General features: G+C 43.3%; 2 protein-coding genes across 9 annotated transcripts in view; one reads left to right on the forward strand and one right to left on the reverse strand.

The window, feature by feature from the left end:
• TSPAN4 (tetraspanin 4) overlaps nt 1–13,698 on the reverse strand; it is a 519,577-nt gene extending 505,879 nt beyond the window's left edge. For 2 of the 6 annotated variants that reach the window (XM_079985200.1, XM_079985195.1), the window contains exon 1: nt 13,563–13,698. The gene's annotated coding sequence lies outside the window, so the exon portion shown is untranslated. Of the gene's footprint in view, nt 1–12,377; nt 12,467–13,562 lie in introns of those variants that run through there. The other 4 variants (XM_079985199.1, XM_079985201.1, XM_079985196.1 and 1 more) reach the window with 4 other exon arrangements.
• A 131-nt stretch (nt 13,699–13,829) lies between these two features.
• POLR2L (RNA polymerase II, I and III subunit L) lies at nt 13,830–22,761 on the forward strand. 3 transcript variants are annotated; one of them, XM_079985328.1, is made up of 3 exons: nt 13,830–14,018; nt 16,655–16,756; nt 22,320–22,761. In XM_079985328.1, exons 2-3 carry the CDS (start codon nt 16,662–16,664, stop codon nt 22,426–22,428), a joined length of 204 nt encoding a protein of 67 aa, XP_079841454.1. In that variant the 5' UTR covers nt 13,830–14,018; nt 16,655–16,661; the 3' UTR covers nt 22,429–22,761. The 3 variants fall into 3 exon arrangements, with proteins under 3 accessions (XP_079841454.1, XP_079841455.1, XP_079841453.1); XM_079985329.1 differs by having other exon boundaries at nt 13,980–14,003; XM_079985327.1 differs by lacking the exon at nt 13,830–14,018 and adding an exon at nt 14,025–14,191.
• The last annotated feature ends 3,226 nt before the right edge of the window (nt 22,762–25,987 follow it).

Consider the following 25,987-nt stretch of genomic DNA (forward strand, 5'->3'; position numbering starts at 1 on the left):
GTCAGAGCCTTGAGCAACAGAAAAATTGCCAGTGAATCTTCTTGTTACTGATTGAGGACCTCTATAGAGTGGGTCTTCTGACTGTGTTTTAGAGATCCCAGAGATTCCTCAGAGGTATCAGAGATCCCTCGATGATAACTTCAGTAGCAAAGGACAAACATTACTGAAATACATCTCACCTACACTACTCCTAGCCATCTTGCACTGCACTGCTGTGGTAGAATGGCAGCCTGTGGTAACTGCTTTCCATTGGGACTGGCAGGGCAGAAGGCAGAGAGACAAACCATAGGTAGAGCTTAAGCCAACAGCATGCAGTTCCACCAACTGGCTGTAAATAATAAGGAAGGCAAGTGGGGGTTGGCTGAGGTGTACACCATTCACCTAAATGAACCAGCCTCCACTGGTGTCAGGTCTGTTCTATAATACATTCTCAGTTCTCTCAAGGTACAATAAGCCAGGACAGTGCTCTGTGTGAACAGGGTTATGTGCCCATAACTCCAGGATACTTGGTCATGTTTGAGGGCTCCTTGTTCACAAACATGTGGCTTACAAAATATGTTTTGTTTTAAGTATGACTTGGTAATATGTCTGAACCCAGCAGGATTGCACAACCATGTTTTGTTTGGATAACCCACCCTCGAAACTCAACAAGGCAAGAGCAGCTGAGAAAATAAACCAAGGTTTGGAAGAAGGGAAACCCCCCCCCCCCATGGATTGTTAGCTTGCCTTGAACATGGTTACAAATTTTTTTTTGCTTAGTGTGAGGTGTGAACACAGAAACTCCATTTTTCACGATGGTGGGAAAATTAGAAGATCAAGGAAGAAAGATGCAGCACACTTCGCCCCACTTCAACTGATAATTTATAAAATCATGTGAGAGGTTATTTGGCCACTTGAATCACTTAACTGGGTTAAGCTCAAGAGCAAAGATGTCATCATTGTCTTGCACATTGATGAGCGCTAAATTAGAGACTACAACTTCATGAAAATACATTTTTGAGTTGCTCAACATATGAGAAAATCTCTTGTTAAACAAGTGTAGTATCAATCTCATTAGACAAAGGAACTCCAGGTTCCTACCTGTAAATCTTCCTACATGCTGAACTTTGGCTAAGAAGCAGCGCAGCCAAGTAGTGTATCCTTCTGCATAAAGTAACAAGAGCTATATGCAAAAGCAAGCATTTCAAGACAATTCCAAATCCAAATAACTGATCACAAGTCAATTGATTTCAAGCAAACATAGCTATTGGTTTTGCCACACAATACACACCACACAGCCTACCTACCCTGTTCCAGCTCAACAGTCTAATCCATAGGAGTATCATCCATTCATAGCAGGAAAATATATTCTGACAATCATCAGAGAATGTCAAGTACAGGAAAACATTTTGCAGTCTCCAAGAACAGTCCAAGGTCACAAAGATCAAGGGACTATCACTTCATCAAAGTGCTAAGAAGTCGAGGAAGTGTGAACCCTCTACGGCTCATTATCAATGGTGCTATAGAACTAGCAGAAGGCAAGCTAAAAGTGAATGAAGGTAAGTTGTGGGCTGGCATTGGCAGGGGGACAATCAGTATATATGGGAATTGTTAGTGCCCTATGCTAGTGTTACAAGGGAAACAACATGCATGTGTCAAAGACCAAGTTAAAACAACTTATCACTGATTTTATGTAACACAGGCTCACTCAGCCCTGCTGTTTCCCTGAACATACACCAATCACATCTAAGGTAAGAGAGAACTACAGCAAGTCATCGTTGACCACCCTTGAGAATTACAGGTTTGCAACAATCCCAGATCTAGGGGGTAAACGGTGGCATATCCCCCAAGAAGCAAGTTGGGAGTGGCAAACAACATCATGCCCTGAGCCTGGATGGCATAACATGGGAGAGAGCAAAGAGAAAGAGGTGAGAGAGTGAGAAAGAGGAGATGCTGCCCAGGACAGCTGTTGCTGCTGCTGCCAGGCCAGGAGACACCACAACCCTGAGGAGAAGGCACAGCTTCTCAAGGCATCTCCTGCTGCCACAACGGCTGCTCTCTCCGGCTCTCACAGCTTTGCAGGTCCCAACCATTCACCGCCACCTCCCATCCTCCAGCAACTTCAAGAACACCGATGCACAGCCAAGGAAAGATGAGGAAGAGACAGAGACATGCCCACCAAGTGTGCTTGGCTAGGAGTGAGGTTCAAGCTGTCTCCCTCTGTCTGGTGCTCCAGAAAGGCAAGGTCAGCTTCTCCCTTTCCCTGGCCAGCCCTGGGTCTGTCTGTGAGCAAGCACCTGGGCCTGTCTTCCTCCTGCCACCTAAAAGGAAGGGAAATATGCACACCTGCCTCTTGCTCAGCTGGGTGGCATAGGGGAAGTGTGCCTTCGAGTACATACAAAGCACGCATGCTGCCAGGTACAATCCGAGCTGGAAAAAAGCTCATCAGACTCTCATGGCCCTGGCCCCTTTCCTGACAGGAGAATAGTCATTTGTAGAGAGGTTGCTTTCCTTCTTCTTCCTGTAAAAATAACTTACTTGTGAGAATAACTGCTGAATCCAGTAGTTCTTCCAAGGTAACATCAGGCTATAACAGTACAAGCAATTAATAAAATAACAAACTACATTGCAGCATTACAAAGCTATGAGTATACAGTACTGTTAGGAGTTTGTTTGTCTGAATAAACAATACCACCATAGTTTATTTGATAAAATTCATAGGTGATCAAAAACTTAAATGTGCCAAATGCCCCTTTAGGACTCTAGTTGGAATGTAATACCCACCAGAGCTTGAGAGAAAAATAGATAGGCAGGACTGGTGTTTGCATCATGCAGCAGCATCTAGCCCATGTTGCACCATAGTACAACGTAATCTTCCAAACCAACAACTCCAAGTTTCCATTCAGTTCAGCTTCAGAGAAGGATGCTAGAAAGAGTTTTTGCAGTATGAATTTGAGCAGAGCCAGAGCCAGAAAGGGCTATGGGCTAGGAGAAGGTAAAGCACCTTGGGATGCTGTAGCCTTCTATGAATATCTAATGCAGGGTCAGAGGTTATGCTGTCTGCTGCAGGAATTTATTTGCATCACCAAGCTCTGGTTATACGAAAGGAAAGTAGACCCTATCACACTGTTCTAAGTCTTCTCACAGCTCAGAAAGTGGGGAGCACAAAGCCTTACAGCAAAATGCTCCTTGGGTTTACTTGGAAGTGATCTCACTACGCTCAGTGGGACTTATCTCTCAACAAAAACATTTAGGTCTTCAGCTTTAAACAACATTTCCCTTTTTACACCCACTTCAATAAAAAAAATCTTTCAAAACAACATAATTTCTTCAAGACGACTGCACTCCTGACAAAGGATTACAGAATGACATTTAAGTTTGTGAAAACTTCAACAGCTAAGGAAGGAAAAATAACCCATTGGTTTCCAAAGACCGTACACAGCAGTTCCATCTGTGCTCAGTGCCAATTCAATTCCCTCTGTTCACAGCTGTAGAGAATTACCGTCCTTGGGTAAGCAAAGGGGAGTAAATTGTATCTTCATTAGTACTCCAAGTCATAAAAATCATGTTTCAACAGCCGCAAAAACTCACTGCTTGGGTTTCGCCACAGTTCAAGTTGAGGCTGGAGTTTTTGCACATCAGGTCAATAATCCATGTGTTCAAAACCCAGTCACGGAAAATGCATTAATATAAGCTGTGCATTAAGCTACAATTATTTATACACAGAGCAGTAATGGCTTCTATCAACTCTCACGTCAGGGGAAGTGGAAATTCCATTTTTAGACAAACTAGCACTTTAATAAAAGTAATACAATACTAACAAACTTAACCCATAAGGATGGCAAAGCAGCACATTCATTTTCTGATGCCGATGGAAATCACATAATATGAAGAATGGCCTAATTCAATAAAATTAGCTAACAACACTATGGGGAAATATGGTCCCAGAGAGTTCCATTTTCAAAGCGTGCCTTATTAGTTCTCTGTTGCACATGCAACTTTATACCAGGACCATAAACTACTGCACTGAACTATTAGAAAATCAAAAGGGTATAGGGGCATGCAAGCAAGATGGAGATGGCTAAGGAATTTCAACAGGTGCATCTAACCATGCACAGATAAGAAAAGGAAAAGAGAAAAGGGAAAAGGGAAAAAGAGCAGCATCTGCTGAATTTCCTCTTAACACCACCAGTCAAAAGTGCATGACAGGAGTCTTTTGCTCTGATTCGCCCAGTGATGGTTTATTCCTCTTGTTTTCTGGACTGAAGGAAACACTCCAGTCCTAAAAGCCAGTGTGGTGTTACCGTATTTTTCACCCCATAGGACGCACTTTTTCCCCTCCAAAAATGAAGGGGGAAAGTGTGTGCGTCCTATGGGGCGAATGCAGGCTTTCGCTGAAGCCTGGAGAGCGAGAGGCATCGATCTGCACTGACCCCTCTCTCTCCAGGCTTCAGGAAGCTATTGGCAAGCCTTGCAAGCCCGGCGGGAGTTCCTGCAGGCTCACAAGGCTTGCTGGCAGCAGCCTGCAGCCCCGGCGAGTGTCTGCAAACCTTGCGCGCCCGGCAGGAGCTCCCGCCGAGCGCGCAAGGCTTGGGGTGGCAGCCTGCCGCCCGAAGCACGCGGAGCCCTCCGGAGGGCTCCCCGTGCTTCGGGCGAGTGTCTGCAAGCCTTGCGAGGCTTGGGGTGGCAGCCTGTTGCCCGAAGCGCAGGGAGCCCTCCGGAGGGCTCCCCGTGCTTCGGGCAAGTGTCTGCAAGGCTTGCGCGCCCGGCAGGAGCTCCCGCCGGGCGCGCGAGGCTTGGGGCGGCAGCCTGCCGCCCGAAGCACGCGGAGCCCTCCGGAGGGCTCCCCGTGCTTCGGGCAGGCGTGTGCAAGGCTTGGGGCAGCAGCCGCGGCTGGGGGGGGGGAATAATTTTTTTTTATTCATTCCCCACCCCAAAAAACGAGGTGCGTCCTATGGGCCGGTGCACCCTATAGGACGAAAAATACGGTAGCTGTTAGAGCAATATCTTCAATGTGGAATGTGGTGCACTTCAGATGTTTTGTTGGACTACAGTTCCCACCAGCCCCCAGCCAACACAGCAAATCATAAAGGGTGATGGGAGCTGTATTCTGGGAATTAAAATATCAATTCTGCACCTGTGCTTTATTTCTTTATTTATTGCCCTTTTTATTTGAGTTGCATCTTGCCCCTCCTCCCCACCCCAAGTAGTCCATATGTATCTATATCTATATCTATATCTATATCTATATCTATATCTATATCTATATCTATATCTATATCGGTAAAGGACCCCTGACAGTTCAGTCCATTCTTGAACGACTCTGGGGTTGCGGCACTCATCTCGCTTTACTGGCCGAGGGAGCCGACGTTCCGCCGACCTTCCGATCGGCAAGCCCTAGGATCAGTGGTTTAGACCACAGCGCCACCCGCGTCTCTCTCTATCTATCTATCTATCTATCTATCTATATTTGAGTTTTGTGTTTTTGCTCATTCAGCTATATTCATCCAATTAATATCTATGCAAGTATGCTCTCTACTTTCCTCAGCCAAATGCTGACACCCCACCACAGGATGACCTAGATGACAAGCTATATTGCATCCACATTCTGCAAGGCCTTTGGGCAAGATACTCTCTGTGAGTCTCCCTCCTCACTGCCATGGGGCTCTTATCAGTGGGTCCCTTGCCAGGGTGAAGGCTCTCAACAGATATCTGACCATGCTGACCCTTGGTGCTGGCACTAACAAGGACTCTCCACATCTCTCCTACCAGGTCTTTCCAGCCTATAACACATGGCTTTGCAGAACTCTTTGAGATTCAGAAGACTGATTCCCAGGGCCACAGGAGCCTGCAGAACAAGGCACCAGCCCTTTAAAGATGCAAACAGTTCACTGGAGATGGAGGGGCCAACGGCAAGACTAGCTGAGCCAATCTTCAGAAGGCCTCTGAAACAACAGCTCCACTCTACTCTAGGCAAGGCTCTGACCAGGGCTTGCCTGAATGTGGTTCTACCACATCAGTTGGTAAACGAAGAGGTACTACAACTGTTGACTGCTCTCCTATATCCTGGAGACCAGCTGGGGCAGAACATGGCCATGTTACTGTTTTGTTACACTAACACTAATGTGGAAACAAGTTCCATTAAAATCAATGGAAGTAGCCACCTAGGACTGGAGATGATGCTCTGCATGCTTACATCCAGCCACATCAGTGTATTGGGGCTTTGAAGTCAATGTGGGCCCTCTCTCTGCATCTCACAGGAAATAGGATAGAAAGTTGAGTAGTTTGTGTTTTGTGGGAGCATGACTAATCTTTTGCTATGGTGCACAGCAAGGGGTTTTCTTGGCTTGCTTGTTCCAACTTCTAAAGTACAAAAGAAAGAAAGATGAGAAATCTTTATTTCCAGACATTTGCCCTAGGTACTGCGAGACCTTTTTATCAATACAATAGCACAACATTAACTAGAGCGACTAGACACAAGGAAATGAATCAAGACCTGGTGGTGCATGCAAGTCTTGAATGTTAATGGGTATGTGTATTACTTACCAACAACATGAATAATGGTTAAGATCTGACCTCAAGGAGGCACTCAGGTTTAATGTGCAGCTAATTTCAGTGCCCATTTTAAAATGTGTTAATTTCACTTGCAAAGCATGTTTCTTTAGAACAGGCCAGGGCCAGTCAACTTCTGCACTCTTGGGGGCTGCTCGCTCCCAGCAGCGCTCCAGATAATAGAAGCAAATTTTGCAGCACAACCCACCACCTCCTTTCCTATTCAGATGCCAGCTTGTTTTCTTCTGTTTCTTACTGGTCCTTTTCTCTGCTTCTAACAGCAGTCCAATATGCATAAATTTAGCCTGTGAAACTTCTCTGACACAAAGAGAAACAGCTGGCAAAAGCTCCCCTGCCTTCATTTCTGCTGTTAGAAGTTGAGAAGTCAGGATCTATAACACAGTCAATGCAATCTAGCAGTAAGAGTTCCACAGTTATGGGGCATTACACTGAAAATCCAAGGGGGAAATGTGGAATCTCTCTCACACTCAACCCCTGAAAACAATCTTCTTTATGAGCAAAACTACTGGCAAGTGTTTTACAGCACTACATCTGCACCAAAACACAATAGGACATTTTGTCAAGGGAAATAAAATTAAGTTGGGGACCAGATGTAGCCCATGGGACTTACTGGCCAACCTTGCTTTAAAAACACTTCATGCCATGTTTTAAACCGTCACTTGCTTGTCATATTGCTTCAAAGTTGAAAAGCTTTCATCAAATTGAGAACGACAGACCACTTACAATCCATATGGAGATCTTTGGATGTCCACCTGGAAGTAAATCCATGCAAATTTAATCCAATGATAGTTCATCAAGGCTGCAATCCTATTCACACTTATGTAAGTGTATAGGATTGCACTCTTAATGCAATACCACACATAATCAAAATGAATCTGATTCTAATGAATCTGCAATTAAGAAATGCAACAGACCAACATAGGAGGAGCTACGGTTAGGTTTTTTATGCCTTTCTTTACTCTCTTGTCCCTATCCCACTGGTAATTTTAGTGAACTACTGAACATCAGTAGTACCCACACATATTTCTCATTTAACTTCTCTTATTTTCCCCCTGGTTTGTTCCTAATGCACACTTCATGCTGAGATAAGCATTGCAGCTATCCCATGAATAAGGGATTACTGGAGAATCTGCATTTTGAAAGAGACGCATTGTGCCTAACTCCTTCTGCTCAGGATGACAAAAACAGCTATTGGACCCTGGAACTTTACATGCTATCACTTTAATGCTGGCTCTCCTTCGATTTCTTGAAAGATTATTGGCTTTGCCAATAATAAATGAATCTGATCCAACAGCAAGCCACTGTCCAAGCACAAAGCGATGGTGCATGATAGCCACAAACATGGGACAACAACACCCTGATCAATGACCACATAGCATTACTGATTTTTAGGGGGAATGCAGCAATCTGCATATGATCCAATTTGAGAATCACTCCATCTTTATTTCTAATGTGCAACACCAGCTTCAGGAAGTCATATATCACCAAAAGAGATGAAATGCATTCCCAAAAGAGACAAGATGGCACAATTTGCTTAAAATGTGCAGACTAATGACTATGCATAGATGCAAATTTAGAGGGGGGAAACTACATAGAGAAACAACACATCTCACCAGGTGACCTGTGCACCTGCTCAGACTGCTGTCCAGGTGCTAACCACTGCTGGGCAATTTCAATGGCCCCCTTGATCTCCTTTCTTAAGGTTCTTAATCTTTAAATGGAACTTGGACCAAACAGCCCTTCAAACACAAGAACTGTCTCAGTAATGTAGGACAAACAATCACCCTAGTTTCAATCCAACTTCAGTAAGTTTTAAAAGGTCCATGATGCACAGTCAGTGTCCAACTTCATCAATGTCCAACTTAAAATAACAAACTTAGAGATGTAAACACCCAGAAAGAAAGGGGGGAAAGGGGGGGAGGTGAGACACATTTTTCCTGGTTATTTGCAGGCCTTTCATTTATTTAAAGCATTTCTACCCTGCCCCTTCAGACTTGCGCCCAGAGCTGCTTACAAACAATCTAAAATATATCACTCAGAAAGGGAAAGGGATAGAAAGGGAGGTATCAAGCAAGCTCATATACCAATTCTTAAAGTTACAGTTCTTATGAGGACCAGCTGGGAAAGAAACAGTTCAGGTAGCCTGAAGGAATGGCTGCTGCTGCTGCTGCTGCTGCTGCTGCTGCTGCTGCTAAGTGACCATTGAGGGAAGGCCAAAGGCAGCTGGTCTCTCAGCAAAATATTGGCTTCTCTCCCTCTGATCTACAGCCTCCGCAAACTACATAGATTATGTTTACTTGATTGCCTCCCACTACACACACACACAGTCAAGAAATAAATCAAAGGCGGAAGAAATGAATGAAAGAACTTGGAATGAGTCAGGGCCTTTCCCTATCTATATCACCACTGGATTAAAAGTGACAAGATGAGCAGTTAAGGTAGGAGGTTGGTTATTCACAGGAACTCCAGAATTACCCAAGAGTAAATCGTAATAACAGCAACGAATGATCATGTAGCAAAAAAATAAAATAAAAAATGGCACCATTCACACCCAAAGTTGCAGAAATACAAAAAATCCTAAAAATGTGTGTGGTGGGAGGAGGACATAAGCAGACATGCACCAGTGGGAACTGAGCATGTTCAGGGGCCAGAGAACACAGAGTGGGTTTTTTTTTGGGGGGGAGAAAACTGGGTGGGCTGGAATAGAGTATTCTGGGGAGAATGACTGTCTGAATACTCCATTCCAACCCACCACATTTTCTTTCCCCCAAAAGACACTCTGTGTTCTCTGGCCACGAAGCATGCTCAGTCCACACTAGTGCATGTCCTCTCCCTCTCCCCACACTTTTAGGATTTTTTAAATTGTACTTCTACAACTCTTAGGGTTCCCCAAAACCTGCCAATGTCTTTTGATGCGGATTATGCCATTTTTGACTACATAGTTATTAGAAGTGAAAGGAGGAGCTTGTATATAAAGGATTGTCACAGTCTTACTTGTTTGTTTTCCTCTGTACCAGGGATGGGGCATCTGCGCCCCTCCAGATGCTGCTGGATTATAACTCCTATCATTCCTGATTACCAGTGGCCATGCAGGCTGGGGCTGATGGGAGATGGAATCCCACAACATCTGGAGAGCCACAAGTGCCCCATGCCTGACCTATACCCAAATCTGCCAACTAAGGATAACTTGTTATGCATCAAACTTGTCCACCAAAGCTGTGTCACCCATAATTTATTGAATCTTTTAAGGTGCCACAAGACTTGCTTTTGCTGTGACAGACAAGCTGTAAGAAAATAAGAACAACGCTGGTGAAACAGAGCAAAGTCCTGTCCAGCATCCTGTTTTCTACAGAGGCCAAACGGAGGTCCCAGGAAATTATGTCCGCAGTAATGCGAAAGGGCACATGGTCAACACATACTTTGATTCCCCAAGCATCACCAGTATATATTCATGTCCACTGTATAGCAGGCTGGGCTTGGCTGGGCAAAGCAATGGGATACAAAGTCTTATGTGAAAAATCACCCACTCCTATCTGCCTGCGGGCTGCCTCGCCAGAGTGGTGCATGCTCTGGTTATCTCCCGCTTGGACTACTGCAATGCGCTCTACGTGGGGCTACCTTTGAAGGTGACCCGGAAACTACAACTAATCCAGAATGCAGCAGCCAGACTGGTGACTGGGAGCAGCCGCCGAGACCATATAACACCGGTCTTGAAAGACCTACATTGGCTCTCAGTACGTTTCCGAGCACAATTCAAAGTGTTGGTGCTGACCTTTAAAGCCCTAAACGGCCTCGGTCCAGTATACCTGAAGGAGCGTCTCCACCCCACCCCCCGTTCTACCTGGACACTGAGGTCCAGCACCGAGGGCCTTCTGGCGGTTCCCTCACTGCGAGAAGCCAAGTTACAGGGAACCAGGCAGAGGGCCTTCTCGGTAGTGGCACCCTCCCTGTGGAACGCCCTCCCACTAGATGTCAAAGAGAACAACAACTACCAGACTTTTAGAAGACATCTGAAGGCAGCCCTGTTTAGGGATGCTTTTAATGTTTGATGTATCACAGTATTTTAATACTCTTTTGGAAACCGCCCAGAGTGTCTAGGGAGGCCCAGCCAGATGGGCAGGGTATAAATAATAATAATAATAATTATTATTATTATTACAGCCCTTCACACAAACAAACTCATCCTTGTGAGGAGGTGATGTTGGAAGACTCTTTCCTCCTGCTGAATGAATAGCCTCCAGTGCACTTTGGATGGGGGGGATATACAGATCTTGCCCCCCCCACTAGCTGTAAAAGTTATAGCTTAAGCAAGCTAGCCTAAGGTGAAAGACCTTGACTCTTGCCCCTCACCCCATCCAATACAATTCCCATAAGCCACCATGGTGTCTTCCTGGTGGTAGTGCAGAAGTAGCTAACAGATGTTGCTGAACTACAACTCCCATCATCCCCAAATAGAGGCCATGCTAGCTAGGGTTGAGAGGAGTTGGAATCCAGCAATGTCTGGAGAGCAACAGGCTAGCTACTGTTGCTATAAGGGATAGTTCCCTCAGGGCCGGCCCAACCAAGAGGCAAGGTGAGACAACTGCCTCAGGTGGCAGAATCCTCTTGGACAACAGAGCCCGGTGTTGAACTTCCTTTCCTCACCTTGCTCCTGATTTAGATCTTTCCTCACCCCTTCTTCCCTGGCAGGGAGGAAGGCATCAATTTAGGGTCTGCCTCAGATGCCAGAATGTATTGCATTCCCTTGGTCTACCTCTCCCAGTAAGACTTAATCTTCCCAGGACACAATTCCATTCTCCCACCAAAAACCTCAACCACCACCTTCCCTTTCCTCTCAGGAAATGGCACATCTCTCAAAGAAAGTCTGTGGTAAGAAAGTGATAGAACCCAATCTTCCAAGTGTTTGCTCAAAAGTAAGTTGCAGGGAGTTCAAGGAAACTTACTCTGAAGTAAACATCTACATGACGCACAGCGTTGGATAAATATTTGCAGAATGAGGACCAATAATAACAATCCCACTCGATTCAAATGCCAAACATACTCAGAGACACAACTGGGAGAGATCAAGAAATCTGATAGCATCTCTCTTGGTCTTTTGCCTGAAGACATAGCAATAGCTTGTGGAAGGACACAGAGCCTTACAGCTTGCAAACTCTGGTATCCTATTCATTTGCTCTTCTGCCTCAAACTCCCCACCCCCATGATTTATAACTCTTTCCCCAAATAAAATGTTGCCATTGGATACAATCCTGCAAACACCACATGCTAATCCCCCTGAAGCGGGAACAGTTTGTTCTTAAATACAGTTGTGAATAAATCTCACCCTTTTAAAGGAGACTCTAAAATTTAATTCGGCACCAGTGGCAGGAGAGAAGCCAAAGTTACTGTACTCTAGAAAAGTCAAACAGACCACACCTGTTCACCTCAGCCAAACAGAAGACTGCATAGAAAGTTGTACTAGGCCCACACTTCTCAAACCATAGTGTAGAGAAGCCCCATTATTAACTCCAACTGCATTCACATTTATTTCTCCTTCACAGGGAGAAATTCCACTGTAAAATCTGCATGAAATGTTGCCACCCGCCCCCCCCCCGAAAAATCTGCGCTATGGCAAATAGTCCTCCTTTCACGAGGTTTACCAAGGAGACCCCAGCTCACCTCTCCACTCACCCATCAAGGGGGGACCTTGAGTCAGTCAACATCTCTCAGCCCAAAATCTCCCTCGCGGGACTGTTTTGAAAATAAGAGCGGCATACGCCACCCCACCCTGAGCTCCTTGGAGAAGGGTGGCACACAAAATACAAATAAAAATAGTAAATAGTAACCTGTAATTGTTTACTCCGGAGGATGAGGTCACGCTCAATTCCATGGGTTCACCCGCCAATAAGTGTGCATGGGGCTGACGGCGTACCAGGATGTGGCTCTACCGACCACCATATACCACTACCTAGAAATGCCGGAGGGGGAGCGAAGGGGGGGGGGATTATGGCATGCAAGATAAACGTTGATATGGTTTGCTCAGGCTGCAAAGCCTACGCACTTTCAAAGGGAAGTAAACCTATCACTGTCACCCGTGATCTGGAATTTATTTCAGAGTAAACGTGCACTGGATCGGGCTACCGATGTGCGAAGAACTGGGGCGCGAGACGCACAGAGAGGTTTGTTTTCCAGCGGGGAAAAAAACAGGACTGTTGTAGGTCCCGCCTCCCAAAGGTTTGGAGAGCAGCTACTCCCCGCATATTATTTATATATATATATATTGGGCAAGTTTTCGCGTGACACCAGCGACCCACGGATCCATCAAGTTAACACCCGAGAGGAAGGAGAAAGATGCTCTCCTTGCTGGGGACGGGGGGGGGAGCGTTTTTCATTTCCGAAGGAGAGCGAGCTCCGGGGCAGCGGCATTAGGGAAAGTCTGGCTGGATTGAATGTCCAAGAGCGGTTGTTGCTATTTCTCCTAGGCTCTCCAAAATGAAGGGATTTTTAAAAATATAAAGGAAAACTCCTGCCAGCGTGTTTCCATTTAAAGTTCTCTCTCGTGCTTTCCGTAGAAACATCACCGAGATTGCGATCACCATTTGGAAACAGCCATCCAGGCATTTTCTCCCAAGCACATACTGCAAATCTCCACTAACTTGAGTGGGTTTTGGCAGCGCAAAAAAGAGAGAAAGAAATCGCCACAAGTAGCATAACACCAGAGCAGCTGTGTTCCTCTGCAAGGCACCAGCAGCCTGATTTAGATTTGGAGCGGAGGGAAACACCGTTTTCCTCTCCCCACCTTATCTTTTCCCGTTTTATAGCTCCCATCAGCAAGGAAAAACTTGACGGGGCTGAACTACTGCAACACCACCAGTTGCACTTTTGCAGCCAACAGCACAACTCAATGTACGGAAGACAGAAAAATCAGCCTTCTTTTTCTAAAACTCTCGCTTGGAGAAAGAAATAAAAAAAACTCTAGCAACAAGTGCCTGCAGAACAGCGCGAAAAGAAACACGAATGCAAAGGAGTACCTGACGCTCCGCCGCCACTTGCTCCAATGAAGCTGCGAGCTCAAGCTGCTCCCGCTGCCCAGACTCAGCGCTCTGCAATCCGAACGCCCCAGCTGCCACTCAGGGCGCACGAGAAACGCGAATGCCCTCGCCGAACGCAACTTTCTTGAGCCAACCGCGACGCCGTACCGCTCGGACCGTACCATTCCTCACCCTCGGAGAGGGGCCGGATTAAGAATAGAGCGAAAAAGAAGAGGGCGCTGTCCCCAGCCCTCCACGGGGCGTGCTGATCTGCGCGGAAATCTCCCGCGGTTGTCTCTTAACTTGCTCACTGTAGCGTACTGCTGCGGAAGTGTGAAAACAGTTCTCCCCCCCCATTGCGTGGATTAGTAGCGCCCGGCGAGGAGGGGGCGTGGCGATTTGCAAAGCTGGTAACGGCGGCAACGGTGCGCGCGGGACGCGGCGAGTGTCCGTTAGGTAGGTCAGTTGGTCCGCCGAGCCTCCTGCTTTAGTTCGGGTTTCCCTTTGTCGCCTTTTCCCAGTCCTCCCCCCTCTTCAAAAACGCTCGTAGTAAGAGAAGGAAAGGGATCTCGGAGCAGTCACGACTTTCCTGCGCTTTGGCCGCCGCCGCTGCTACTGTTAACATAACGGTAATGCTAATAAATAATGATGCGTTACCTTTTCATTCTGAAGGAGGAAAGAGTGAGGAGCGGGATTAAATCGCTTCCGAAGGCTCAGACCGGTTTCTGTGAACGCGGGCGGTTTCTCCTCTGCCCCTTCCTCCAGTTTCTGTAGTACCATATTTACATCTTGCTCGGGGCCACCGATCCCGGCCAGCCACTCTGATGTGGGCAAGGACGGAAGCCACCCGCCCCTCTTTATATAGCTTTAAAGTATTGGCGAAACCTGGGGCGGGCGAGGGCTTGGCCATGTTTACTTGGAGAGTTAAGGAGAACAAGAGGATGACGAGTTGATTTCAAGCAAGAGCCTCGTGGTGCCTTGAACACTTAACACATTTACTGTATTGTGATATATGAGTTCGCCGTTTGGAGCCACCATTCATTCTTACCAAGTAGTTCACTAAAGTTTATGCCACAAGTTATATGGTTGTCTTTCTGGTGCCACAAGAGTCTTACTTGCGTTTGTTGTGACATTCCAAACAAAGCTGTTCCTCTGGATCTCGTTGCTTGCTGTGAGACGCGCACCCAAGTGTCTGCGCATAGGATTGCAGCTTGAGTTGCAGTATTTCATCTTCACGATAATCCCACGAGGCAAGTTGGCACTGGGCTGAGAGGCTGATTTGGCTGGTGGCCACCCAGCAAGCTCCTTGGTTTCTCCAGCATCCAAACTAGCATAGGTGGGGCCCATGGACATAGCCAGCATGTTTGCTAGGGGGGTGGGTCTTATGTTGGGGGGACAGAACCTCAGTTTGCTATGTATTTTTATTGAATTTTATTGATTTGGGAAGGGCAGCTGCCCCTCCCTGCCCCCCCCCAGCTATGCCCATGGAGGGACCCAGTCATGCATGCTGCCCGACTCAAACCAAGGGGTGGATAAGGAGCGCCTCTAATATTTATTTTGCATTGTAAAAAGCAGTCAACTGCAGTCAATATATATATATATATATATATATATATATAATTGTCCAGTAGTACCTTAGAAACCAACTAAATTTGTTCTTGGGGATGCGGGTGGCGCTGTGGTCTAAACCACTGAGTCTTGGGCTTGCCAATCAGATGGTTGGCTGTTTGAATCCCCGCGATAGGGTGAGCTCCCGTTGCTCAGTCCCAGCTCCTGCTAACCTAGCAGTTTGAAAGCACGCCAAAAAGTGCAAGTAGATAAATAGGTACCACTCCGGCAGGAAGGTAAGCGGCATTTCCGTGGGCTGCTCTGATTTCACCAGAAGTGGCTTAGTCATGCTGGCCACATGAGCCAGAAAAACTGTCTGCGGACAAACGCCGGCTCCCTCGGCCAGTAAAGTGAGATGAGCGTCACAATCCCAGAGTCGTTCGCAACTGGACTTAACTGTCAGGGGTCCTTTACCTTTAAATTTGTTCTTGGTATAAGCTTTCGTGTGCATGCACACTTCTTCAGTTAACTGCAGTTTAATCTTTATTCACCTTTTTGCTTAGAGGTAAATGGGTCTTAAATTATTGGAATAATGCTCTTCAGTTTAAAGGCAAAAGAGAACTGGCTGAGCTATCAAATTATTAGTTATTTGAAAAATGATTACTCTTAATGGCAATCAGTAACTTTGAGTTATCAGTAATGGCTACTGTGCTTCAATAAAACTTAAAAATATTAATTCATAGCCAGCCCAGATTAAGCTAGACTCAGTGAAATTCCTATCAAAACTGCTGTCTTATACAAAGGTGAAATGCAAACATATACTTAGGTCAAAGCGCTGACAACATTTTGAAGAAAGGATATTGGTTTGCCAACCAGCATCTATAGCCAGTGTTGGTTTTCTTCAAAACCATTAAGGTTCTTGGAATTAAATACATTCAAGTCATACATTAAATAACTTGATTTGTTATGAGACTTCAGATAAGTGTGCATAGGACTGCAGCCTTAGCATATGTAAGAGCACATATTCAGAATTGTACTAAGATTTGTGTTGAATACACACTTTGTCCCGATTGCATAGGGCTCTCAGGAGTCCGCTTCAGATGTCCAGACTAAGCATGCAAGAACAAAAAGTGCATTAGGAGCCTAGGGCATGCATGCTGGTGCTGCCCCACAACATCCCCAGCTTGTTGGTTCAAACCCCAGCCTTCCCACACTGAGCAGGAAGAAAAATATTTTAAAGCCCCTTCAGGAAGCTCAACACAAGAAGGTTAAGTGGTAGAGCCAGCTTGTGTGGGGACAATGTGGGTGGGGCCAGTGTGCATGCCTCTGCCCTGTACACGCTTTTTGCCCTGACCAGTTCAGGCTGAACACCAGAAAGAGGGCTCCAGTGCTCCTACTTTCAGACACTGACCAGGTCCACACCCACTTACCTTTGCCTTTGGAACTAATGCAGTTTAAATGCCTTGGTTAGACTGCTTGGTATTAGTTTTAGATACAGCAAATCATGCGACTGTTTAAATTTCCTGTTTTTAATGTTTCCCTAGGTGTAAAATGATCATACCAGTGAGATGCTTCACTTGCGGCAAAATCGTTGGAAACAAATGGGAGGCATATCTTGGTCTTCTGCAAGCTGAGTATACAGAAGGGTAAGGACTCTGCTTCACACACTTGTGTTTTCACAACTGTTTTGAGAAAAGTATCCATTAACATTTTGCAGTAGTCTAGGGATCATTCACAAAAAGGTATGTATAACACTCTTTATCCTGTGCTCATGTTTTATGAAGTGTAGGTCCAATTTTTATAAATAATAATTACATCATATAGAACCATATTAATAATGAAAGCATAAACTCAGGGATATTTTAAAGTGCAATCCTAGTCCTGTCTACTCAAAACTTAGTCCAATGAATTCAGTGGGGCTAACTCCAAGGGTAGTGAACTTAGCAAGTTACCTACAAATAATTGAGATTGCCTGATTTTCTTGAGGAGGCTTTTCAGAGTTCCATGGGGGAAATGTAGCTACAGTACTGAGGAGCTAACATTGGAGACATTTTAAACCCCCCCCCCCCTTTGCTTTGCTTTGCTTTTTCTCAGATATGGCTCAATGTAGAAGGTTGTACTCAGATTAAACGAATCCCTTGCTGCACTTGAAATGAATTATGAAAATTGGAAAAACTTCCATAAACATGCTTGATTTGCATATTTAAGTTGGATTGTATAAACTTGAATTTCCTTTGCCTAACTACCCTGCTTCCCCGAAATTAAGACATCCCCCGAAAATAAGACCTACTTCCAGTTTTGCCTCTTGCTGTAATATAAGGCCTCCGCCGAATATAAGGCCTCCCCAATAATAAAGCCACCCCGGAATATAAGGCCCCCAAAGCTACTGTAAGGCTTTGTACCGTATACAGGTAATAAATTTCCTTTTTGTTTTTGTTTTTTGTTCAACAATAAATGTGTACCGTATTCTTCTTCGTGGAAAATTAAGACATTCCCTGAAAATAAGACCTATCACATCTTTGGGAGCAAAAATTAATATAAGACACTGTCTTATTTTTGGGGAAACAGGGTATGAAATTCAAGTGAAAGTTCTTAGGTTGATTTAGAAAAAAATCATTTGGTTGACCTCAGTCTTACATTCCTGAACTTTAAGTGAAAGCACTTTCCCACATATAAAACTTACTGACAAAGTGAGAAGTGAATGTCGAACACAATTGGAGCATTTCAATCTCTCCCACACAGGTAGAGCTGCAAGAACTGACACTGTTTCAGCATTTATATTCAAGCATCCTCTAGTGCTCTGATTAAGCATTACCATCTGACATGGCAAACAAATCAATGAACAGAAGGTAGTGTTGCCCATCTTTTGTACAGTGGTGCCTCGGGCTAAGAAATTAATTCGTTCTGGAGGTCCGTTCTTAACCTGAGGTACCACTTTAGCTAATGGGGCCTCCCTCTACTGCTGTGGCGCCGTGCCGCGATTTCTGTTCTCATCCTGAAGCAAAGTTCTTAACCCAAGGTACTATTTCTGGGTTAGCGTCTGTAACCTGAGGTACCACTGTATTTCAGTGTAATGTTTTGCACAAACATAACTCTCTTGCATTTCTGTTAACAGTACGGTCCTATCCTTGCTTCCATAGTTCCATAGGCTTATTCCCAGGTACATATAGGATTGTAGCCATGGTTCCATTTTTCAGAAAACAATTCTGTTTCTCTTGAGTAGTATGAAATGACAGGCCCCATGTCTTGCTGAGTCTTCAGAACTCTTGAGAACTTAGAACATCTAAGATCCTATAATTAATTAAAGGCTAATCTTAGAAAGTACCTAAACTTTCTGCTGTCACGCTTCTTTCCCCCCTGTGGTTACAGGAGTTAGACACTTTTAAAAGGAACTGAAATTCTATTTTAGGGCATTTTAAATAGTATCTGATTTTTTTAGAATACCAATTAGCTCTTAAAAGGTGTACAGGTTTCTGTGAGCTGCATGATATGAACACTTGGTTTAAATTTGATGATATGAAAATATGTTTTGTATACTAGAACAAAGAAGCTTCTTTATTTCTACTGTGTCGCTGATGCTGCTAAAAATAGAGTATAACACATGTAATATGTTATCTGAACAGTGGTTCCAGCTCATTCAGAGCCTTTCTTTCAACATGGTAGTTTCAAATGCATGAATTATATAGAAAAGCATAAGGAATACTTGCTTGATTTTAAAAATCACAAAGTATCAAGTGCTGTGGCAGATTTCTACCTATTAACCTTGTTTTAAGAGCTCATGTGTTTTAAGAAAAATGCTAGTACATGCTTCACTTATGGGTGCTACATAATTCAGCTTCTGAGACCTGTGTAACACTATTTTCCAAATATGAATTAAACATCTAGATAATATAAAATCAAAAACATATAGAAGGAAAGGATGAAGAAAGGCTTTCTTTCTTGACTAGCTAGTGTCTAGAGATGTCTCATATATAATTCTTCGTTGTTGCTGTATCCATCATTTTTCTTACCTTTGCAGCATTGTTTCTGGTTGTAGTTAATCATAGCCATTCTGCTAGCAATTGATTTTCCATTGCAAATACAGAATTGGAATTTATGGATCTAGAATTTGAGATTAAGTAGTACTTTAGTACAATATTTGCATGATAAATGCACCTGAATTATGCCTTGGGCATAAATCAGATTCTCTTGCAATTTATTGTATGATTTTACATTGACCAAGTGGGTAGACAATACATATTTGAGTTTCTCCCTTGCAGCAAAGCTGTCTGTTAGCTCAGTGCCTACTCACAATTTTGAGGGCAGATCTATATGTCAGATATTATTAAAATCATTTCTTGTAGCAAAAATGGGTCAGCTAAAGGGAATAATTTACTTGTCTGAGGATGCAGAGATTTTGCAGAATTTGGAAATGCTGTTTTTCCTCTTACATTGAGTTTCTTCAGAAAGTTATTTAGAATATTGGAGGTGGTAAAAATATTCAAAAATCTATTCAGTTCTGCTGATTAGTTTAGCTAAAAATATTCCACATTCAGAGTTTTAAAAACTACACCATGGGTTGATAACAATCAAGGTGTGGGGGCTTATTTTAAGTATTTTGTAGTGTCAAACGTTTCTGCAATTTTGGGAAGGTTAACAGCACAATCTTATGTATGTCTACTTGGAAGTAAACCCTACTGTTTAGGATTGCAGCCTAAGTTCTAAAAATAAAATAAACATGAAACTGATTGAGCCTCTATTAAAATATTTGACAGGGTGATTTATGTTGTTACCATTATTTGAATAATTTCTGAGGTCATACACTGTACTGAAGATTTTATCCTATGTGGAAATCTAGTGTGTGTGCTGGAGGCCTCTTAAGTTCAAGAGGCACTGTCTTATTATGCTCATCAGCTTTCTGCTTCTATTTTATGACTTCTACCTACTTGATCTGTGAGCACCTCACATCTCAAACTGAATGTTAATTACTCTAGTAGGCCCATAATGGGAATGAGAACTTGGTTTGCCCATACCACCACCCTAGCATAAATCATGAGCAAAATTCTTAAATGGGAAATTTAAATTCTTAAATGGGAAATTTATTACTTTATTACATGTCAAAATGTACATTAATAACACTTGGAAAAACTCAACTTCTTTTTGAATGTGTTGCTACATCAGAGGGTCAACTGCCCAGCCATTGCTAATCTTAGCTCGTCAGTCTCCATTGAAAACCCCAATGGAACAGAAACTAATGCTGACCTAATCGGTCAGGTTAGACACCAGAGAAGCTGTATCTTTTAAGGTAGAGGATAGATAGCAAAGCCTGAACTTGGAGTTAACTGGGCACTAATAAGAAAGAACCTGTCTAAAACAGTCACCCAACTTACTGTCCCCTCGCTGATCATTTATCACATTCATTAGAGCAGCACTGGGAAACCTCTGGCCCACCAGCATACTAATCCTGCCAGACCTCCCCATTTGGCTGGTAAGGTGATGCAGGGGGCACACATTCACCTGTCCATCATGACTGGTGAAGGCACAGAGCCAAATTCCAGAGGTAGAATTGGGAGTAAACTAAGTTTCTAGCCAATTCTTCTTTTCCAGCCTCTGCTTCAATTTGGCACTTCTTAAATTTGGCACCTTTGTTGCCCTGCCTAGCTGCAGAAAAAGGAACCCACCCACCCTCCATATATATATGGTGCTTGAAATTAAAAATTGGGAGTGATCCCAATTCTTCCTTTGTAGCTGCAAATAATTGTGAATGTTATATGATGCCAGGTTAAAGGTGGCTCCCAGGTCTGAAAACATTAAAGACCTGCTGGTGGTGTAGACAGTACTAGGCTAGGAGGACCAATAGCCTGACTTAGACTAGCCATGCCTACTTCATGGTCTCTTACCAAACTGCTTTTGTTCCTCCAGTCCTGCTGCTACTGCAGCGTTCGAAATATATGTGTGTAGGAAGACTTTATATTGGACCTACAGAATGTGTCAAAATGGACATCTGTTGTTTGAGAGTGCTTCCAAAGCCTTCCGGTGTTTGCTAACTTCTTTGCTGAAGGAGACATTTGGGTATAAGGTGATTCCTAAAAAGTAGTAGTGGTAGTAGTAGTAGTAGTAGTAGTAACGACGACAAATAATACTTAGATTGGGGTGGACCATCTACTGTAATCCTGCTTCCCCTACTATGCATATTCACTCATCCTGGGTTTGTGGTGAAAACAGCACTTATTGTATGGATGGGAGAGAGGAAAGTTAGGAAGGGCTCCTGAAGATTGCTAGAAGCCAGAAGTGTTTGTGATGGGGAGCACAGTGAATCGCAGAGCACAGGCATGGCGTAAAAGTAAGCTAATACTAAATGTGTTTTCAGGTAATGGTTTGTTTATATGTCTTTGGGAGAACGAAGCTCCTTCAGGAGCCCAATACTGGCAGAAACGATGTTCTGTGCATTTGATGCTTTGTTACAAGACTAACATAAACTAGTCCACAGACATACAAGCTTGTGGGTTTCCCTCCAGGCCTTTTGTTTTCTTGGAACATAAGGGGGGAAAGTCTGTGGCTAGGTAGACCTTAATTAAGAGACAGATGGCTGAGATTTCATCTTAGGGATCCAATAACTGTTCTTAAAGAGAAACTCAAGGCAGGCAGGCTATGATGGAAGTTGTGTACTTTTCAAGCACACTTTTACATCTGCTTGTTTAATGGGCAAATAATAAAGTTAAGCCTGTCACATTCAGTATTGTTAAAATGTGTTTATAGTCATAATGAATTAAAAAACTAAAAACTAGCAGATTATCAAAGTGAAACTTAGAGAACAGTAACTTGAGTACAGCAGCAGTCTTGTAAATGGCTCTGAGGATAGCATTTTCTAAAATCAAACCGTATATAAATGTTATGAAATGAAAAATAAATAGTAATCCTATTTGTCTGATCATTGGGGAGTGGGGGTTCAGCCGCCTACCACAGTCAATCACCTTGCTTCTATGGACTATATTTTATTATTTTTAGAATATTTTGAAATTGTTTTAGTTTTTTAAAAATGTTTTATTATCACTGTGCCTGCCACCCTATCATCTTTGGGGAGGAATATAAATTGTAACAACAACAACAACAACAGTAATATAGTTCCTCTTCTATCTCATGGACAAGGCTTTTCCCTTTATTTGGCTGGGATCAGGTTTCAGCATGCTGCTTTTCTTTCAAACACACCTGCTTTTTGTTTGTTCTTAGTGATGCTTTGGATGCTCTGGGTCTGAAGAGATATTGCTGTCGGCGAATGCTGCTTGCCCACGTGGATCTGATTGAGAAGCTCCTGAATTATGCCCCTCTGGAGAAATAAATAGCAGAAAGAATGTGTTATACTACATACATATGGACCAGCGTGCTGCTAGAACTCCTCAAACTAAGCTGCAGGGGGTTACAAATGCAGATCATCATGTCCAGTGAAGGATTTCACTCTCTGGGCATGCTATAGGCCCTAGCCACTAACCTCTTGAAAAGAAATTACTGAAAGATGAAATCCACTTACACACAGTTGGGGACTGTAGATTTAATTAAAACAGGGATGGAAGTTCATCAGAATCTCATGGGTTGTGGAGAATTGTGATTTTTTTAAAAACTGTACTTTGTGCCACTGGCAGCAGTTTTAATAAAGGTTGTTGTTATAGCCACATTGTGATTTTGTAAGGATTGTCCTTCATCTCATCCTGTGGCGCACCTCTTACTCTATCAAAACTCTCATACAAGAAACTAAAGAGAACTGACTGCATGCTAACCTATTTCACTTGTTCACTCCTGGACTTCCTATCATTTTAGGGGTGGGGTGGAAATAACCTCTCTGGTGTTGATCCACACTATTACATTATATGAAGTTATCTTACAGACGTGAGATCCAGTTGAGTGACAAGTACCATGACGTGATATGAAAAAGTAATAAAAATGGAGGATGGATTTTGTTTGCTTAGAAAAGCCAGTCTGTGGGTTTAAAGGGGGGGCATTATCCATCAAACTCAATTTATTGCATTTAGACTGAGGGAACATCTTCTAAGCTACCAGTGTATATTGCTGGCACAATCTTCTTCCATCCATTTCTCTCACATGTCACATTGCAAAACTGGCAGTCCATTTTCCAGAACTGTGGTGTAAGCTCCAGTTAAAGGAGGTGAGCAGATTCAGTAATACAGGGCAGGTGAAAGGCCTGTTTTCTTGTCTGTGCAAAATAAAAGGTTTTGCTTCTACCTGTTTTGTATGTTCCATAATCAGTGCAGAGCCAGCTGTTCATTAGGCACATAAAGTTGGAAAATAAATACTTGGATGCTGATCATCTCTTTGACACAGCTGTTAAAACAGAGGAAAGGAACTTTGCTTTCCTTTTATTTAGCAAGATGCAAAGTTTGTAACCTCACCACCATTGCACAAACACTGTAAATTTGAAATCTTGCCTCCATATCAGTGCCAGGCTATCTCCTAAAGCCATTGATAAAGTCTCGTTAGTTTCATTAAAAAATATATACTACAGTTACAGGAAAGTAGGCCTACTTTTCCACATGCATCTCAGAAATTACTGGTGCAGATTGTTCTGAGATTTTGCATACCCATTTGTTTTTCATTGTCTTTCATTTAATAATAAAAGCAACCTGCATGCTTGAGAAAGAAAATGCATCTATAAAGCACACTGGAGTCCTAGAAATTAAGAGTCCCACCAATACAGAAATGTTGATGAAGTCTGGGTAGTGTGTGAATGGCAGACCATCACACAATCTAATCCCATGTATGCTGCCTACAGTTTTTCTGAAGAACAAAGGTGAGTATAAATATAATAAATAAATAAATAAATAAATGCTGCAGAACCCAAAAAGTTTTGACAGAATTTTGCTGTTTCTCCACATGCATGGTTTGGTCCCTAGTAAATAAGTGAATTTTTGCACATGGGGGTAAGGGGGTAAGGAGCACTGTAGAGAAGACAAACTATGGATATTTATTTAGTTACTGAGATAGCTAGCTGTGTACAGCGTCTTCCTTATAGAGGTCCACTTTTGCCAAGACTGATTTAATTGAGTTTTATTAATTTGCTTTCCCTTTTTGGAAACCCCTCCGATCTGGGAACATTATTAAGCTCCTAGCCATTATTATTCTCATCAGTTCTGTGAATCTTTACAAGTTAAGCTTCCTTTTTCATTTATTACTGGGATGCAGGAGATTGCTCTTCTTTTTCCCCCAGCATTCAGCAGTTCCTCATTTAAAAGTGCTCTGTTGTATTTTAAACCACATACTTTATCCTAATGCAAAGGGCATTAAGTGATTAATTCTGGCATTTGTGTTTCACAGTTGGTTGGAGAGCTTATGTTTTGTACGCCTGCCACATTATCTAGGAAAATGCCTGGAAAAACAACATTCTGTTTTAGGCTACATGGTTCTGGAGTGCATAAGTTACCCATCCAAAGTTGTGTCTTTAGGGAACAAGGTTGTGTTAGCTTCTGGGTGCCAGGTCAGATGAAGCAAGAAGCTTTTATATGAGTTTCACCCCTGCATTATCTGACTCTAGCAGATGTGCCGGTTTTATCCTTGATCATTTTACAGCCCAGTTCTATGTCCCTCGTAATTTTGCCACCACTGAGTAAGAGCTTGAACCTTCCCAAGATGGTTGGTATCATGCCTATGCAGATACACAACACAAGAGGGCATCATTGGTGCAACTGCAAACAATCTATTGTCATGGCTACCAGACCCATTTTGTCCCTAGGCTGATGAGTGTAGGATTTCGAAGGGTGGGCAAAAGAGATAACAAGCTGAGTGAGGTGGGGTGGGAAGCAAGCTGTAGCAATACAGAGGAGGAAGGGGGAGAGAAAGAAGAGTCCAGTCATGGAGAAAGGGTGTGGGATTGAATATGAAGGTTGTGAAGGTTGGTTATTGCCCTAAGCAATTGGAGGGGGGGGGGAGAATTCTCTCAACCCAAACCTGGGGAAAACTTTAAAAAGCCATACAACAGAAAGCAAGTACAGTAGTCTGAAAAAGGATCCCTTAGCCTCATTGGCATGTGCCACGACAAGCTTTCTCTGGAGCTGTGGGAGAGGGGAGACTAAAGCTTAAGGAGTCCTCCTGGCAGGAGATAAAATTTATCAGAGCACATGCAGAAAACAAATTTGCAGAAAACAAAAGGCAGAGAGAGGCTTTTGAAAGTGAGCAGCTAACAACAATAGGCCATCCTCTTCACTGGCATTCAAATCTGTCCTGCAATCAATAAAACTAAAACAGTTTTATATGGACAGAAGGGAATTGGGCCCCATGTTGTGAAATGGATTTTTCCACCTATGTTTGAGGACTGTAAAATCAACACGTTTAATAGTATGCACTTGAGAAATGAAGTGTGATGGGTCCTTAAATGTTCAGTCACAGTTTCTTTGCTACTGAGATGAGAATTTGACCCTCTTCATTTTAAATATGTAAATAGGAAGTGAAAAATGCTTCCATTCTGGCAATTAAGCTCTGGAAGTAATTAGCGCAGAGGACGTGCCCTGATTTCTTTTTAAAGGTACACAAAGATTGTCAGTGGGTATGTGCTGCAGCTGTTTGTTTACCAACTTCTATGTGATCTATTACTTTCATATGCAACACAGTAAAAAATAAATCAGATTAAATCATTTCCCCTCTATAAGAGATTTGTATTTTAGTACTGTATAGGCTTCAATAGGAAGGTGCTTATCTTTCATCCAGTGAATGTAGTCATGTTGTGTTAACCAAAATTTTACCTACCTCTTAAAAGGAGAAACTTAACTGTTCATGTGTATGCCAAGAGGTATGTGTTCATATAACCACTAAAGGCAGGTTCACATCTGTACATCATGCACACTCATTCTAGTCCCTGTAACACGTGACCACTGTAATAGGAATTTTGTGGT

Source organism: Podarcis cretensis (genome assembly GCF_951804945.1).
Source record: "Podarcis cretensis genome assembly, chromosome: 1".
NCBI lineage: Eukaryota > Metazoa > Chordata > Lepidosauria > Squamata > Lacertidae > Podarcis > Podarcis cretensis.

Bases quoted from the DNA above. Each gene is read 5' to 3' on its own strand.
- POLR2L (XM_079985328.1), top strand. From the start codon at position 16,662: ATGATCATACCAGTGAGATGCTTCACTTGCGGCAAAATCGTTGGAAAC. The intron at 16,757-22,319 runs GTAAGGACTCTG...GTTTGTTCTTAG, and splicing joins CAAGCTGAGTATACAGAAGG to TGATGCTTTGGATGCTCTGG.